Here is a 14,689-nt window from a genome sequence, read left to right as displayed (position 1 = left end):
GGTTGGAACAGCAGGCCGAGGTGACACGGACCCCATCGTGGCATTACTTACCAACACCCACTGGGGAGAGGGGGAGAAACTGGAACCAAAATCGATTGAATCTTTTGCTAGTTTCAGCTGCAAAACTTTTGTTTGAAAATCCCTTGTACTTGAGCAGATCGGCAGTACGCAACCGCGACCAAGAAACAAGTTTAAAATATAATTAGGAGGAAGATGCATTAAAGACGTAGATGCCAAGCCCGCAAGGCTGGGTCCTACCACCCTTCGCTCACGTCTCTTGTTTAAAGACACCGCGCAGGAGGATGGGAAGCGCAGGAGGGGGCGACCCGCTCGCTGAAAACTTGGGTTTTCCCCCCCGTTGGTCCTGTACATCCACTGCGACACACTCCCCGTCAGAAAAAAGAGCCCGAGGGGACGTTCCCTCCCTGCCGTTCTCAAGCTGGCTGCAGACCGGGGTCACACAGCGCTACTCCGACGACAGAGACGGCTTTTAAGCCCCTCAGACCAACCAAGAAAAAGAAACGTGCCGCGCTAAAGTGCTTTCTCAGGGGGGTCTGAGATCGAAGCCCTGTTTAATCTGGCAATACAGGGACACCTTCTCCATTTATAACATCACCTCTGTGGCCTTCCCAGCGGAGAGGCTGGGCCAGGCAGAGGCTGCAGGCTGGGCGATGAACCCCAGCAGCACACGGCATCTGCCGCAAGCCGGGCCCGTAAGCTGGGGTCTCGCTCGCAGGCCCAGCGGCTCACGGGAACCACTGCTCTCCCGCTGGGGAACAGCGCCCAGCAAATAAATGCTCGTTTGCCACGTTACTCACAGCAAGGTACAAAGCAGCCGCTCTGGCTACCGGCAGCAAGGTTGGAGGATCTCGTCACTGTTAGACATGCAGTTAGTCGCTACCTAAGTTCTTCTCAGAATTTTGAGCCAGCAGACAAATCCCTTCTTCGTTTGTGCGGTACTAACACAAGTAACATACAGATCACACTTAAGAGCGGTAAGCAGGTACTTGTAAACAGGCTTAAGTCAAGAGCGAAAGGGTATAAGCAACAGGGCGATCCCTAAGCCAGCACTGCAGCCCAAGACAGGGAACGTCAGCGGAAGAGAAAAGCCGGGCAGCGCCCGTGTGCCGTTCCCAGCCCGGGCCACCCTGCCTGGTTCACAAAGCAAGCCCTGAACTGGCGGTGGCAGAGCAGGTCTGTCACTGAGAACTGGTTTTAGCAGAGCCAGAAGCGACAGACTCAGAAGCATTTGTTTAAGTAGCAGCATGGAAGGAAAGTTCAAATCTTCAGCTGGCAATGTAGTTACTGCTTTTTGTCTCTGTTTTAAACGAAGACATCCGGGGCCCCAGTCCCACTGTCTGAGTTCGCACCAGGCTCCTACAAAAATAACAGGAGCTTTTTTCTAGACCTCAAGGTTTGACCCTTCCCACCCCAGACTCTGAGCCACGTACCAACACTTGGAAAATGATCTGCATGTGACACGCGTGACAGTTTGAGAGCCAGCAATAGAAGGATAAATATTCTTCATCATAATATAAATATGCTGTAGAACATCTCAACAAGGGCAAAGTGCTTTTTTTTCCTTAATTAAAACAAAACAAAAACCTAAATATGACTGTCTCAACAACAACAGAAGATTCAACTCCTAAAACATCTGAATAGTCTAAATTACACTTAAACTGACATTAAAGTGACCCAGGCAGAGTGCTCAGTCCTTCGGGACTCGGAAGTTATCCTTCTCTTTTCTGATGGCCCCCATAGTTCGGACGGGGTCGGTCTCCCCAGCGTGCTGCTGAACTGTCTTCTCCCTGCCGGGAGGGAACACCACGGACAGCAAATGCAGAGACTGCTAGATAAAAATCTCATATACGCAGTCACTACTACAACATCAAGGGGAAATACTGCACTTAAAGATCAAAGACTCGGGGCTTTGGCACAGGCTTATCGGCTCCCTTGGTTTAAACGCTCACTGGCAAGAGAAAATTGCACGCACTCTTGTGCCTTGCGCAGCATCCTTTGCCGCACCCATCTGCCAAGCTCCGCTTGATGGAGGAACGTAATTACACAAGAAAACTTGGTCTGTCTCCAGAGTCGGGGACCTCAGCACTGGCAGAGATGCTCACAGCAACGTTTCAAATTTCACCGCAGCAAGCTTCTGCCAGAGCAGCAAGTACGTCTTACGGTACTTATTCCTGGAAGGCAGATGTTTTAAGGAGGGTCCTGAAGGCATCACAACAGGAATGTGCGAGGCTCTTTTTTTGGAGACCTGCTCCCTCCCGCATCCCCCCTCCAAACACAAGGACCGTTCCCACACCCGCATCTCCTCCGTACCTCACTCGCATGAAGGGGTTGTACGTAAACTCTTCTGCAATGGTGGAGGGTATGGTTGGCTCGCCGCTGTCGTACTTCGCCTGTAGCAAGGGAGAGATTTCGGCTCGATGAGGAGTGTTTTGGTGAACAAGAAATGTCATGTATATTACCCGTGCAGGGTTAGTGCTGCACCTAACTGCCTGAGCTGCTCCTCAGGCCAGGCCCTGCCCGAACAGACAAGCACTGAGGAGCACAGGGAGGGACTCGGGACAGAGCTGACCCCCCCAGACAGATGTGGACATCAGCCTTTGATTATACCAAGAAGCTTCCCGGGAGGGTCACGTCTCCACCAGAGAGCAAACCGTCTTCTCTGGGCCACACACAAACCCTGTTCCCCAACACATTGCTCCCCTGGAAGCAAGACATGCTGCAGCTCCTGGCTCTGAACTCCCTTCCTGCAGCCTCTCTTTCTCCCCAACGTCGTCCTCTCTCCTTTACCTCCTCAGAGAGGCTCTGCCTCCATAACAGCATCCAGCAAGTCTCGGGAAAGGACGAACCGGCTTACCTTGGCCCAAGCAAGCTTCTCCTGGATAGTGACGTTATTGGGTTCAACATGTCGAGCGAACTTGAGATTGTTGATCGTGTATTCGTGACCGCAGTAAACTCTCTAGGAAGAGAAAGGAAGAGTGACGCTGGGTAACCCTGAAGGTACAAAGGTGGAGTGCCAGGTACCATCATCGATGTTACGGCACAGCGGGAACACGAGAGTCAGCCCTCCAGGACACACAACTCTCTCCCCAGGCGACACGCACAGGAGGAGTGCCAGGAGTCACCAGCGAGTATATCTGCCAATTTAACAGCAGGCCTGACGTCCCAGCTCGCTGGCCTTTAATAAGCAGCCCCTACTCTCTCCCCACAAGGCACAAACGTATTTGGGGTAGGTATTTCCTTCCCAGAGCGCTCAAGCTATTCAGCATCAAAGACAATTCCTGATGTAAGCATTCATTCCTTCAACACATGAGAACTTCTCTCCTTGAACAACAGTATTATTAGGAGGACAGTTTCTTTGATGTCCGTAGTAGTTTCTGGAGGGTTAATTTACTAGCACAAAACGAGAGGTTCATACCGTTTTGGGGTCCAAGCTGCCCAAAATCTCAATCAGTGCTCTGTACATTTCCTCCGGGGTTCCCTCGAAGAATTTCCCACAACCAGCCACAAACAGCGTGTCACCTGCAAGGGAGGCGTGACACGGCATCAGGCCCATCAAGGCCCCTCACACCAAAGCGTGAGCACACGAGGGCTCAGTGCGGCCATTGCCGTCCTCGCTGCAGCTCAGCAGAAGGCACGGGGAGAGCCAGGCTACGCTGCTGCCCTGCACGGGCTTGGTGCCACGTAAACCCACATGGCAAATGCAACTTCTAACGCAGGAAACCCCACAGCCTCGCCAGGCGAGCCGCGTCAGCGCTTCCCTACCTGTGGGCAATCTGCTGTACCCTCTTGTCCTTTCTAGAGCGGACAAGGAACACTTGTTCTCTTTGCTATGGAGTTGAACAAAGATGAGTCGCCTCTGCGTTTTCTCCCCAGTGCTCCCTAAAACCTTGCCTAAGCCATTACTTCCTCCATGCAGCAGCTGGTGCAAGCTCTGGAGACCACCCATCAGGGGAGGGGCGACATGGCAGTCTGGGGACACTGGGCGCAGTCTCAGGGAAGGGGGAACCCTACTTTCCAAAACAGGATCTGGAACCTGGCTACCAGAGATGGAGCACCAGCCCTCTCTTACTCCCTACTTTCTCTTCTCTCAGGTTTTTTTACAGATATGAGTACAGATACACGAAAAAGTAACAGGTTTTGGATTCAAGCCACAGTCTGGCCCGAGAGAGTGAAAAAACAGCTCTTGTTTCAAGCAAGAAAATGCTAGATGTAGGACTCATCCAGGGCTCACTCTTGATGTTGCTTGCAGGGTGTCCAGCAATGGTTTACAAGCCCAGAGGGGTCTCACCAGTTTTATCTACAACTACTGCTTGGTAGCTCTTGGTAAGGGGGCAAGACGTGGCTGTTAACCAGCTGCACCGGCGGCAAGGGATGAACGCACATCCAGAGTCAGGAGCACACAGGCAGAGGGGTAGCTGATTTCTTTGCAACACAGACTGCCGGCAATGTAACCTCCCAACTCCTCACCTGTAAAAACAGCAGGTGGCTCGGAGCTATTTGGCTTAGTCACATAATAACAGATGTGTCCAGAAGTGTGACACGGCGTACAGAGGCATTTCACATTAAGAGATCCCACCTGAGAAGAAGGCAGAAGACTGGAGCTTTAGCTACTGTTTGCTAGCATTTGTATGGTTAGAAAAGAATTGCAACTATTACAATGGCCTAGTAGTCCTACAGGCAAATTCTCACATAGCTGGCCAGTAAACATCAGCTCTGCGCCTGGGAGAGTCCAGCAAGAGAGTTTTATGGCAGGGACTTGGAAGGGAGCTGTTTCCTCCTAGCAGGTGTTGCGACAAAGAGAACTGCCAGATTCTTTCATTTACATGCAGAGTGACTCAGCGTCTGGTTGGCAGCAAGAGCAAACAGATCCAGAGCAACACAAAATCCTAAACAAAGTTAATCAAGTGTAAAAAGCTCCAAACAAAAATGAAGCTGAAGAAGTGGATGACGCTCACGAAAAGGGAAGGATTAAACACGTTCATGAGGCCAAGGGCATGTTTCCCCCACAGCCCTAACTTGCCCCCCTTCCCAGGTACTGCTGCGCTCCCTGCTTTGCTGCTGCCCCTCCCAAGGTGCACCACAAGACTAGCAGTGACATTCGTGCCAGCCTGCACATTTCGCAGCAGTTTATGTCCTCTGCCAGCTCGCCTGCAAACAAACACCTAGCTTCCAACAAGGTTTGCTGCTTTAGCTCTGGAAAAGCAGCGCGGGCAGCTAGCACTGCTGGCCCACACTCTCTTCACCCTGTATTTCAGCCGTCATTCAGAGAGGATCGCTTGCATTTGGTCAGTGCTAACTAGGCTCTAAGCAGAGCGTAAGCCCTGTCCTTTCACATGTCGCCCACCCCAGTTGAGGTAGCTGCCAAGGAGCACACAGACACCCAGCACGCCCCAGGCAATGCAGGTGTCGGAGCATTGCCAGTGTTCTCACCGACGAAGTATCACCGGCCAGAACAAGACAGAGGGGTTATGGTTCACAGGGCTGGAAAAGGGCAAAAGCTGTAGTTAAGCTATCAACTACATCCGAGAAATGTTAAAAGGTAAAAGAGCTGTGACCACCACGTTAACTCGGGTCGGACCACACCAGCCCAGCTCTACAGCTGTGACACAGATGGGAGATGCCCCCACCGAGTCCTGCAGCTCCCTGCCCTTACCTTGAGTGTTGTAAGGTGAGACACTTTCTGTGTCAGCGCTCCGACCCTGCTGTCTCCCCCATACACACGCAACCCCGTCTCCATCTTTACGAGCTTCTCATTTCCTCCAGCATGGTCCCTGGAAGGTCGGAAAAATGGATTTGGGCAGGGATGAAGACGAGTTTATTGTAACTCACGCTGCAACGGTAACCTCCAGGTGATGATTTCTGACCAATTATTCTCCTGTTCGCTAACACTGTCCTCATATCAAAGGATATGCCACACCAACACAAGTGGAGATAATTTCTCCAGCAACTAGGGCAGTGAGAGGGGGGAACAATGCCCCACCAGTTCATACCTGGTTGTCAAACACCAGCCTTAGGGGCTCACAGTCAACTCTCCAGTAACTAGTGTAGGAGGACAACCCCCTCCTTGGATACAAGGAGCGTTAGTGTGAATCTAAGGAGTGTTGCTTAGCGTGGATCTAAGGAGTGTTGCACACATTTAGTTAGCATGAATTTAAGGGATATTGTATATCATTAAGTTAGCGTGAATATAGGCTCTTTCCTTTTTGATTAAGCATGATTAATAGTTAAGACTAGGCCCAAGATGCCTTGGCCATCAGCTCACTCATTTAATTAACGACAAGCATTTCTTTTTAGAGGAAAAATGAGTGAGAGTTGCTAAGAGAAAATAGTTTTAAGTTGTTTCTATGTAACAAGGGTAGAATACCTCATCCGTCAAGATCACCAAAGGCCCCTGAAGAGAGGAAAGCATGTGTGGAAGAATCTAAAGCGGAGCCAAGAAGAATGACTCAGTGCCATTAAATAACTTATGTAGATTAGAATGAATATGTATTAAATAGGTAGAATATGTATAGTCATATTGTATAAATATGATAAGGTAGCCAGCTTCATTGTGCTTGATTTGTGGAAAACCACCACGCACCCAGGCTTGCGCAGCCCTGAAATAAAGTTGCAGGGTCTCTCCTGAGTGTGTGATTATTGGCTCATGGCACAGCGGGCGACGGATCTGCTTTTCAGATAACACTAGGACAGGGAGAAATGGGGATAACTGCGGGGTACGTAACTCGGTGTCCCACACGACGCCGTGGAGCAGGCGTGCAGGTGTCTAACAAGCTCAGCATTCGCTCGTGGTGCTCGTCCTGCCAGATCAGGGCTGGCTCTCCAGCCACAGAGGGGGCTCCCCTATGACCCACAGGAGAGTTTACTCAGGTTCAGCACTGCAAAATTGCTAAAGCAAAACGTTCATCTTTACATCCCTGGCAGTTAATCTGCAACCCAGGTAATCCTCCCACAGCTGCTGACTGCGAGCAGCACGCCTTGCAGGCACGTCCCAGTGCGAGCGTGCTCCCTCCTGCACTCCACAGCTACCTTCACACACATTTATTTCACTGGCCACCGAGAAGAGGTCAGCATTTTCAAGGTTAAAGGCACTGACACAGACAGCGAGCAGTCTGCACAACGCATCTGGTCATAGCAAGCCCAAGCGAACACTTCCTGAGCTCTGATCCTTCTCCTCACACCTAAGCTCCTGCTTAGAGGAGACCAACTTGATGCAGAAAAGCAACAGTTCTTGACTGCTTGTGTTTATGCAGAGGGAAGAGGGATCTCACCAGAGCAGATAGTTACCAGTGATGATGTGTGGTCAGGACGGTGGTCAGCTTCACGCCGTGCTTTTTGACTGCATCCAAAACCTGCAGGCACAGGGCACAGCAAGAGCATTACAACTCACGTGAAATAACCTCCAAGCCTTGAGACTTGGAGAGTGTCACTCTGCTTCAAGGTTTGAGAGCGCCACACTGGCAACTCTGCGGAGAGCTTGTCCCTCTCCAAGTCGTAGTTACGGATCAGGACACGAGGCCCCTGATCCAGCTGGCCACGACTAAGCCCTCAGCCCTGTTTCCTCTTTTCTCTGCTACATCAAACTAAGGGCAAAAACCAAAATCAGGTCAATAACCCTTGAAGTCAGGGACAGGCTGCCTGAGCCCAGAAGCAGAGTGCCTGTGAAGCCCTGTCTGTACCTACACAAGGCCAGTATTTCCTGCCTTTTCCCCACACCTGAGTCATTGTGTGACTAATTCTCTGATGGATGTGGCAACCTGGAAGGATCTCCCTGAGCCGCAGCGGCGAGCGCTTCGCTCACAAGGGCAGCAGACAGCATTACCTTCTGGGGCTGCACAGGATCGACTATTGCAGCCTCCTTTGTTTCCTCATCGATGAGGAGGTACATGTAGTTGTCTGTGAGGGCTGGGAGTAATTCCACCTTCATGTCGCCTTGTGTGACCGTCTTTGACTTCCTCTGCTCGTGCTCCGTGTGCAGGAAGGCAGTTCGCAGCTGCGCTGGACCTGGGGACCCCAAAACAGCCAAACCTCGTGTTAGCCCAGGGAGGGGAACAACTGGCTCAGAGCGCAGCAGGTCCCCCAGCCCCCGGCCCCAGAGAAGGAAGGGTACAGGCAGCCCAACCTGCCTCCTTCAGAAGAAGAGGAGAGGGGCCACCACAGGACAGAGCGTTAGTGCCTGGCTGCGTCGCCTCGTGCCCCACAGTGCAGGAGGCTCTTGGTGCCCCACAGCTGCACCGAAAAGGGACAGGACACTTTGCTCCCAGAGATGTGCTCATGCGGGCAAAGCATCGTACCTCGATTGGAGAGAAGATTTCAAGGGCAGGAAAGCAGAACGGAGAGGGAACAGCTGATAAAGGTCAGCCTGGGACAGTGACTTTGCAAAAAAAAAGCACAAAAGGCCATATTACAGCCAAAAGACAAAGGAAGAGGGAAAAAAAGAAAAAGGAGAAATACAGAAATACACACGCTGCTACAACAGAAGTATCTCGTTCTTTACTTGGGGAAATCACAGCCTGCACAGTGTGTGGAGAGAAGACAGGCTCTCTGCGTGGACGGCAAGGCTCCCCGCCTGGCCAGGTACCAGGTGCACACTGCAGGCAGGTTTCTTGCTCATGGGCTACCTTGATGCAACAGCAGTGCTTCACTGTTTGCTTTCGGTTAAATGTTTAATCAGATCCAAGAAGCAAATCTAATTCCAGATGAAATAACCTGGGCTCCACAGTTCAACTCACAAATACGCAGTTCTTAAAGAAACAACCAAGCCCTAAGAGGCTCTGCCATAAGGAGAAAAAAAAAAGGAAGGGAAACAAAGAGGACAAGGTCTTCCATTGCCGGGGCCCTGCAACTCAGGCATGGGTCCACACACACACAGGGAAGGAGGCGTCAGTCTCTGCAAGTCAGAAACCAGTTGTCTTAATGCCCAAGGCCCTCACAACCCACTGCAGGTGCCTGCGTTGGTCTGCACTGTGCTGGCTCAGCTGCTGTTTCATTTTGCACCACTGACGCGAGCCCTAAGGCTCCCCACGCTTGGGCTTGGTGCTCGGTCACCTCCCTCGGTGCCAAAGGGAGGGGTCACCACACTCGTAATCAACCTGCCCCACTCTCCCAAAACAGGTCAGTCCTGCCCACCCCTGATAAGAGCCTGCTTTAGGGAGAAGAGGCCCCACAGACTGGCTGCAGCCGACAGGGACAGCCCCCCTGCAGCTCCACGGGCCGACGGGACCAACAAGGCTGCAAAACCGAGATCCAAGTTCTGACCGGGGCACGCAGCTGCCGCTGCTGCACACCCAAACCCACGGCAGCTGTAAGGCCCCGCTGGTGCAACTGTCCTGCCCAGAACTTCCTCCCCTTCTACCTCCACCAGCTCACTTGCTTGGGTGGGCAGGGAGGTAAGGAGGGGAGATGGCAGTAAAATTATACACAGGGCTGCAAAGAAAACCCCAAGGCACGACAGTGTGGGCATGCACTGGGTATTTGATGGTGAAGGCATGTAGTATTGAGAAAAGCATCCATACCTGCTGAGTGTTCCTCTGAAGCAGAAGAGTCCTTTCAAAAAAAGAACAAAACAAATAAATAAAAAAAAAAACCCTTACTATTCCTTGATAGGGAAAAAAAAATATCAATGGCTCTAACCGCTCCCTAACATGCAGCACTTTTCTTTTGGATGCTCTCAGTCACAGGAGCTATACACGCTGCATGTTTGTTTGCATGCTAGACACTAACTGGAAAAAAAAAACCAAAAAAAACCCAAAAACCAAAAGAAAACACAACCTCGACTTCAAGCCAAAGGAATTATTCACATACTTAAAATGCTTTCTTCCTATGAACCATTTGTAACCTTGGCCGTGATCCCAAAGTCTCTTCGCACGATTAATTCACAACTTTTGCAAAACAAACAAACAAGCTACGCAGCGTAAGAAAACGTTTTCTAAAACGTGATTTAAACAAAGGAATGAGATGAAAGTATGAAACTTGTTCTGAACTCCCATCTGCAGCTAAGCTGCACCTTTCCAGCCTGCCCGCTCAGGCAGCTGACCAGAAGCACTCGGACGCATGCCCAGTGCTGCTCTTACGAGAAGGGCGCTCTCGGACCCCGTTCTGCTCAAGGAAGCTCCCCAAACGACGCATAACCCCCACCCTGGCCCAGCACTACACAGATCACTTCAGGATCGCTGTTATGCATGCAGGTCTGCTCCAGAATGAATGCCCAATGACTTCATTTTTGCTCAGTTTTGTAACGCGTCCCTCCTGACTTCACGCCCGAAGCAGAGAGGACTGGGGAGAGCAGAACGCCTTTGAATCACACACTTCGGCTCTCTGGAATGGTTCGTTAGTGCAGCTTAGCCACTTAGCCAAGAGGAAAGGGCTTGCAGATGGGAAACGGTAATGCTATCACATAAATGCATGCATGCTAGAGACTGAAGGCAAGCAGGCAGCAGCACAGTTGGTTCCCTCAGAAAAGGGATGCTTCATACATTTTCTCCATGGCATTTCGTTTTATTCTTTTTATTACAGAAAAGAGTGGAAAATTCCTACTTCAGATATGGCTGTCACTCAAAAACAACCTCACATAAATACTCAGATGAACACCTCTGCGTTGCCTCATAAGAAGAAACGCTGCTTTCCTTTTTACATACCCTGCACACAGGTATTTTCTGGGTACCCAGCGAGTTTGCAGCTCCACACGATACCAAGCCAGTGGTTCCACAAGCGCCGGGTAACTCCCGTTCCCACCTGCCTTACGCTGCTGCCGGCGGCACGGCCAGGTCCAGCCAGCGCACGCACCCCCCCACCCGTGGAACAACGCCTGCGTGGAAGGCGCAGCACCCACCCTGCAACCTGGGGAGCTCAGGAGCTGCTAGTTACTCGGTTTGACATACTTGTTCCCAAGATAGCATCAGGGTTTCCAAGTCTGGCAGTTAACCCCAATGGATTCTCGCTCATTAAGGCCAGGTCTTAAAATTGGAGTGATGCAAAAGGCCTCTGGCAAGATTTCCCAGAGACCTGCGAAGCTAAAGCCCAAGCTCTGGTTCAAGGAGACGCTTTCACAATTTAGGCCCTAGATGTAAATGCAGAGCTTCGACTGTTCTGATGTTGTTTACGTTGCCAATATAACCTGGCACCCGTCAAATTCGGTCTGAACGCCAGCCCCCGTCCCCCAGGGCCTCCTCCCAGAGCAATGGGAGCACTTTGGCAGCCCAGGAGCTCCGCAGGAGCCTCCTAGATGGGTTATCGATGCGAAAAGCCAAGGAGACAGAGAGACAGGCTCCAGCTGAGCAGATACTGACCTACTTGGGGCTGTGAGTCAGCTTAAAAACCTCGGCGCACCCCTGAGCCGGGAAACGAGAGAAGAGAAAAACCACCATCAAACTTCCGAGCCTGCCCGAGGTGTGTGGGGGGGGCCATGACACCCGCTGACAGCCCCAGGGCCGGCCCCCCCCGGCCGGGTCCTGCAGCCGCCCAGCTCCCCGCGGGTCCCGGCTGTACAGGGGCGCAGCACGTCCCCCTCCGTGTCGTGTGTCCCCCCCCCCCACCGCCCCGTCCCGGTCCCAGCTACATGGGGGTCACTGCAGAGCCCCCAGCCCTGCTGCAAGGGGACACCCCGCCGCCGCCCCCCCCTCCCCGGCCCGGCCGCAGCGGAGGCGCTGCCCGCTCCCTAACCGGGTGCCTCCCCGGCGCCGGGCGAGCCGCGCCGCCCACCCCACGTACCGGCTCGGAGCAGGGCCCCAGCAGCTCCCAGGGCCGCCAGGGCGGTGCCAAGGCCCCGCCAGCCCCCGCCGAGCATGGTGCGGTTCGCCCCGCCCGATGCCCAGGGCCCGGTTACCTTCGCTCCCCGCCCCGGCCCGGCGTGCGGCGGGGGGCGGCGCTGCGCCCGCCCGGCCCCCTCCTTCCCTCCCCGGCGCTCTCGGCGCGGCCGGGCCGGGGGATTTGCTAAGCCGGGTAAGGAGGCGGCGGGCAGGCGGCTGCCCTGGGCGATCCGCGGCGGGCAGGGAGCCGGGCGGAGGAGAGGCGGCGGCGGCGGCGGCGCGGATCCGGGCCCGGCAAGGACGCCCCAAGGGCACCCGCCGTCCCCGGGGAAAGGAGAGCCATGGCCACTTCCAAACCCCTGTCCCGCTTCTGGGAGTGGGGCAGGAACATCGTCTGCGTGGGGCGCAACTACGCCGAGCACGCCAAGGAGATGGGGAGCACGCCGCCCCGGGAGCCCCTCTTCTTCCTCAAGCCTTCCTCGGCCTACGTGCGCGAAGGCTCGCCCGTGTTGCGGCCCTACTACTGCAACAACCTGCACCACGAAGTGGAGCTGGGGGTGGTGATCGGGAAGAGAGCCCAGGCCGTGTCCCAGGAGGCCGCCATGGAGCACGTGGCGGGTTACGCCCTGTGCTTGGACATGACGGCCAGGGACACCCAGGAGGAGTGCAAAAAGAAGGGTCTGCCCTGGACCTTGGCCAAGGGCTTCCGTTCGTCGTGCCCGGTCAGTGACTTCGTGCCCAAGGAGAAGATCCCAGACCCTCACAAGCTGAAGATCTGGCTCAAGGTGAACGGAAAGCTGAGGCAAGAGGGGGAGACCTCCGCCATGATCTTCTCCATCCCTTATCTCATCAGCTACATCAGCGAAATATTCACCTTGGAAGAAGGGGACTTGATCCTGACAGGGTCTCCCGAAGGAGTTGGGCCAGTGCAGGCAAACGACGAGATAGAGGCAGGGATAAGCGACGTCCTCTCCATGCGGTTTAAGGTGGCGCAGCAAACGCGTGGATCCTAGCGGGGAACACGGGATCCTGTCTGGATCTCGTCTGCGTGGGACGAGGCTCTTTTGGGAACATCTGGTGAAAGAAGAGACACACAAACTGTCCTGTCTGTTAAACACTTACAGGGCCCAAGCGTCTAATGGACTGTCACGCATCAAAGACAGGCATGCCGTGACCTTGAAAGGCATTTGACTAAAACAGCCCCGTTTCCGCGGAGGCTTCAGCCTCCTCTGAGGCTGTGAACCTGGAGGCCAGCCCAGCTTGGGCAGGGGGCTGATACCCGAACTGTACCTTGGAACTGTCGATGGAGACTGTGTGCCGGGGCGGCTGGCACGGCGCGCGCTCTTCTGTCCTGCTGACGCTGAGAGCTTTGCCAGTGTATTGCCTTGAAATAAAGATTATAAATTAAACCATTAAAATGGTGATAGAGGAGCTAAAGCTCGCCCAGGCTATGTAAAATCAAAGATGTATGTGTAACGGTAAATCAAGAATTACAGCTTCAGAAAGCATTTCTCTCCTTGGGGTATTCTACGATAAAAAGATGTTTGCTTTGTCGATGAGTTTCATGATTCCTCTGTGCATTTTTCAAACGTACAAATTACATAAGGATTGCTTTCCCTCCCGCTCCGAGGGGCGTAAGGCAGCAGGAAGCGTGCCAGATGCTTGGCAGATTTTTTTTCCTAAACGGAGCTTTAAATGCACTTCTAAAAGTAAAATAATACAAAAAGATCAATAAAGAGGCTCATTGGTAAGGATCACCAGTCAACTTGTCTTTCCTTTTGCTGATCTAAATATATATTTAATTAAAAAATCTAACTGCAGCAGTTAGCATTGTTTGTGCAATGCAGTGCAACAGTTGGAGTTTTTAAATGTTTCCAGCTGTTAGTAAGGCAGGCTGTGCAACTCTGCCAGTTTCCAAACTCCATCGCATCTAACGCTCTCTACCGGTTTGCACGGCAGCGAGTTCTCTTTCAGTTCAGTGAAGTGACAAAAGGTGTAAAATATAATTAAAGAAACCCTCCCCCCTGCAAATATCGACACTTACATTTTCAAAGGCTGCACACAACCGATTTCTAACAAAAACAGGTGGATTTTTTTTTTACATATGTGCAAACACCAAAGCTAAACGCTGCCCTTTACTGGAGCCAGGTCTTAATAACCACTTTGTTTTTAAAAGTGCATTTGAAGGGTCTTGCAAATTACTATAGCCCAAAGATAAGCGCCGCTGCGAGAGAGCAGCGTGGTCCGGGATGCCGCAAATGGCCAAGTAAAATGAAAGCAGAGCATGTTGCGGAAGAAGAACAGACATTTTTCTGTCACCTTGCTTCTCCAGCTGCATGCACCTGCAGCACACGGCTGCGTCCGCCGCCCGCGCTGGGTGCTCATCCTCCAACCGCGTTTCAGTTCACTGTATTTCGACTTGAGCCAGTGGCTTAAGGCACATGTCAAAGTTCTTTGTATGATGAGGCCTAAATGCTGTGGACATAATTTAGATTTCATCTGACGGAAACCTACGGAACTGAGGCCAACTGAAACAAACGTTCAGCCGTTACACCTGAGCAGAGCCAGCCCCTGGCTCACAGAAAGCAAAATGCTCCTCGATTTAAGCCTGCCTCTGTCAGGCTGTGCTCTGAATTGGTTGCAACTCGATGAGCTGGGCCAAGCAGAGATGTCAGGCCAACAGAGCTGGGCTGAGCAGGGAAGGCAGGGTGAATAATTCTGAAAGAGGAAGGATAACACTCACTTTCTGTACTGTTTCTATTTCTTCGTGCCTGTCAAACATTCCCATCTATGGCAACAGCAACGATGCATCATTTGTAGTTCGGTCTTAAGCACCGTGTATTTATTGCGGAGCTCAGTTGTGATTAAAATAAATGGAAACATTCACTTCAACATTTTCCAGCCATAACAGTTACTACTCTGGA

General features: G+C 52.5%; 2 protein-coding genes across 5 annotated transcripts; one reads left to right on the top strand and one right to left on the bottom strand.

Annotated features, from left to right (window-relative positions):
* Positions 1-1,555: 1,555 nt before the first annotated feature.
* Positions 1,556-11,851, bottom strand: HAGH (hydroxyacylglutathione hydrolase). 4 transcript variants are annotated; one of them, XM_064461391.1, is made up of 11 exons: positions 11,728-11,844; positions 11,307-11,348; positions 9,534-9,564; positions 7,841-8,022; positions 7,306-7,370; positions 5,675-5,792; positions 4,489-4,597; positions 3,437-3,540; positions 2,876-2,977; positions 2,332-2,411; positions 1,556-1,808 (listed from the first exon to the last, which is right to left on the bottom strand). In XM_064461391.1, exons 4-11 carry the CDS (start codon positions 7,943-7,945, stop codon positions 1,709-1,711), a joined length of 783 nt encoding a protein of 260 aa, XP_064317461.1. In that variant the 5' UTR covers positions 7,946-8,022; positions 9,534-9,564; positions 11,307-11,348; positions 11,728-11,844; the 3' UTR covers positions 1,556-1,708. The 4 variants fall into 4 exon arrangements, with proteins under 4 accessions (XP_064317461.1, XP_064317462.1, XP_064317463.1 ...); XM_064461392.1 differs by lacking the exon at positions 9,534-9,564; XM_064461393.1 differs by lacking the exon at positions 11,307-11,348 and having other exon boundaries at positions 11,728-11,780.
* FAHD1 (fumarylacetoacetate hydrolase domain containing 1) lies at positions 11,839-13,522 on the top strand. Its single transcript, XM_064461394.1, has one exon. It carries the CDS (start codon positions 12,107-12,109, stop codon positions 12,776-12,778), a length of 672 nt encoding a protein of 223 aa, XP_064317464.1. The 5' UTR covers positions 11,839-12,106; the 3' UTR covers positions 12,779-13,522.
* Positions 13,523-14,689: the final 1,167 nt, after the last annotated feature.

Source organism: Phalacrocorax carbo, chromosome 10, assembly GCF_963921805.1.
Source record: "Phalacrocorax carbo chromosome 10, bPhaCar2.1, whole genome shotgun sequence".
NCBI lineage: Eukaryota > Metazoa > Chordata > Aves > Suliformes > Phalacrocoracidae > Phalacrocorax > Phalacrocorax carbo.
The sequence above is the reverse complement of the archived record's forward strand: the minus strand, read 5'-3'. Positions and strand labels throughout refer to the sequence as shown.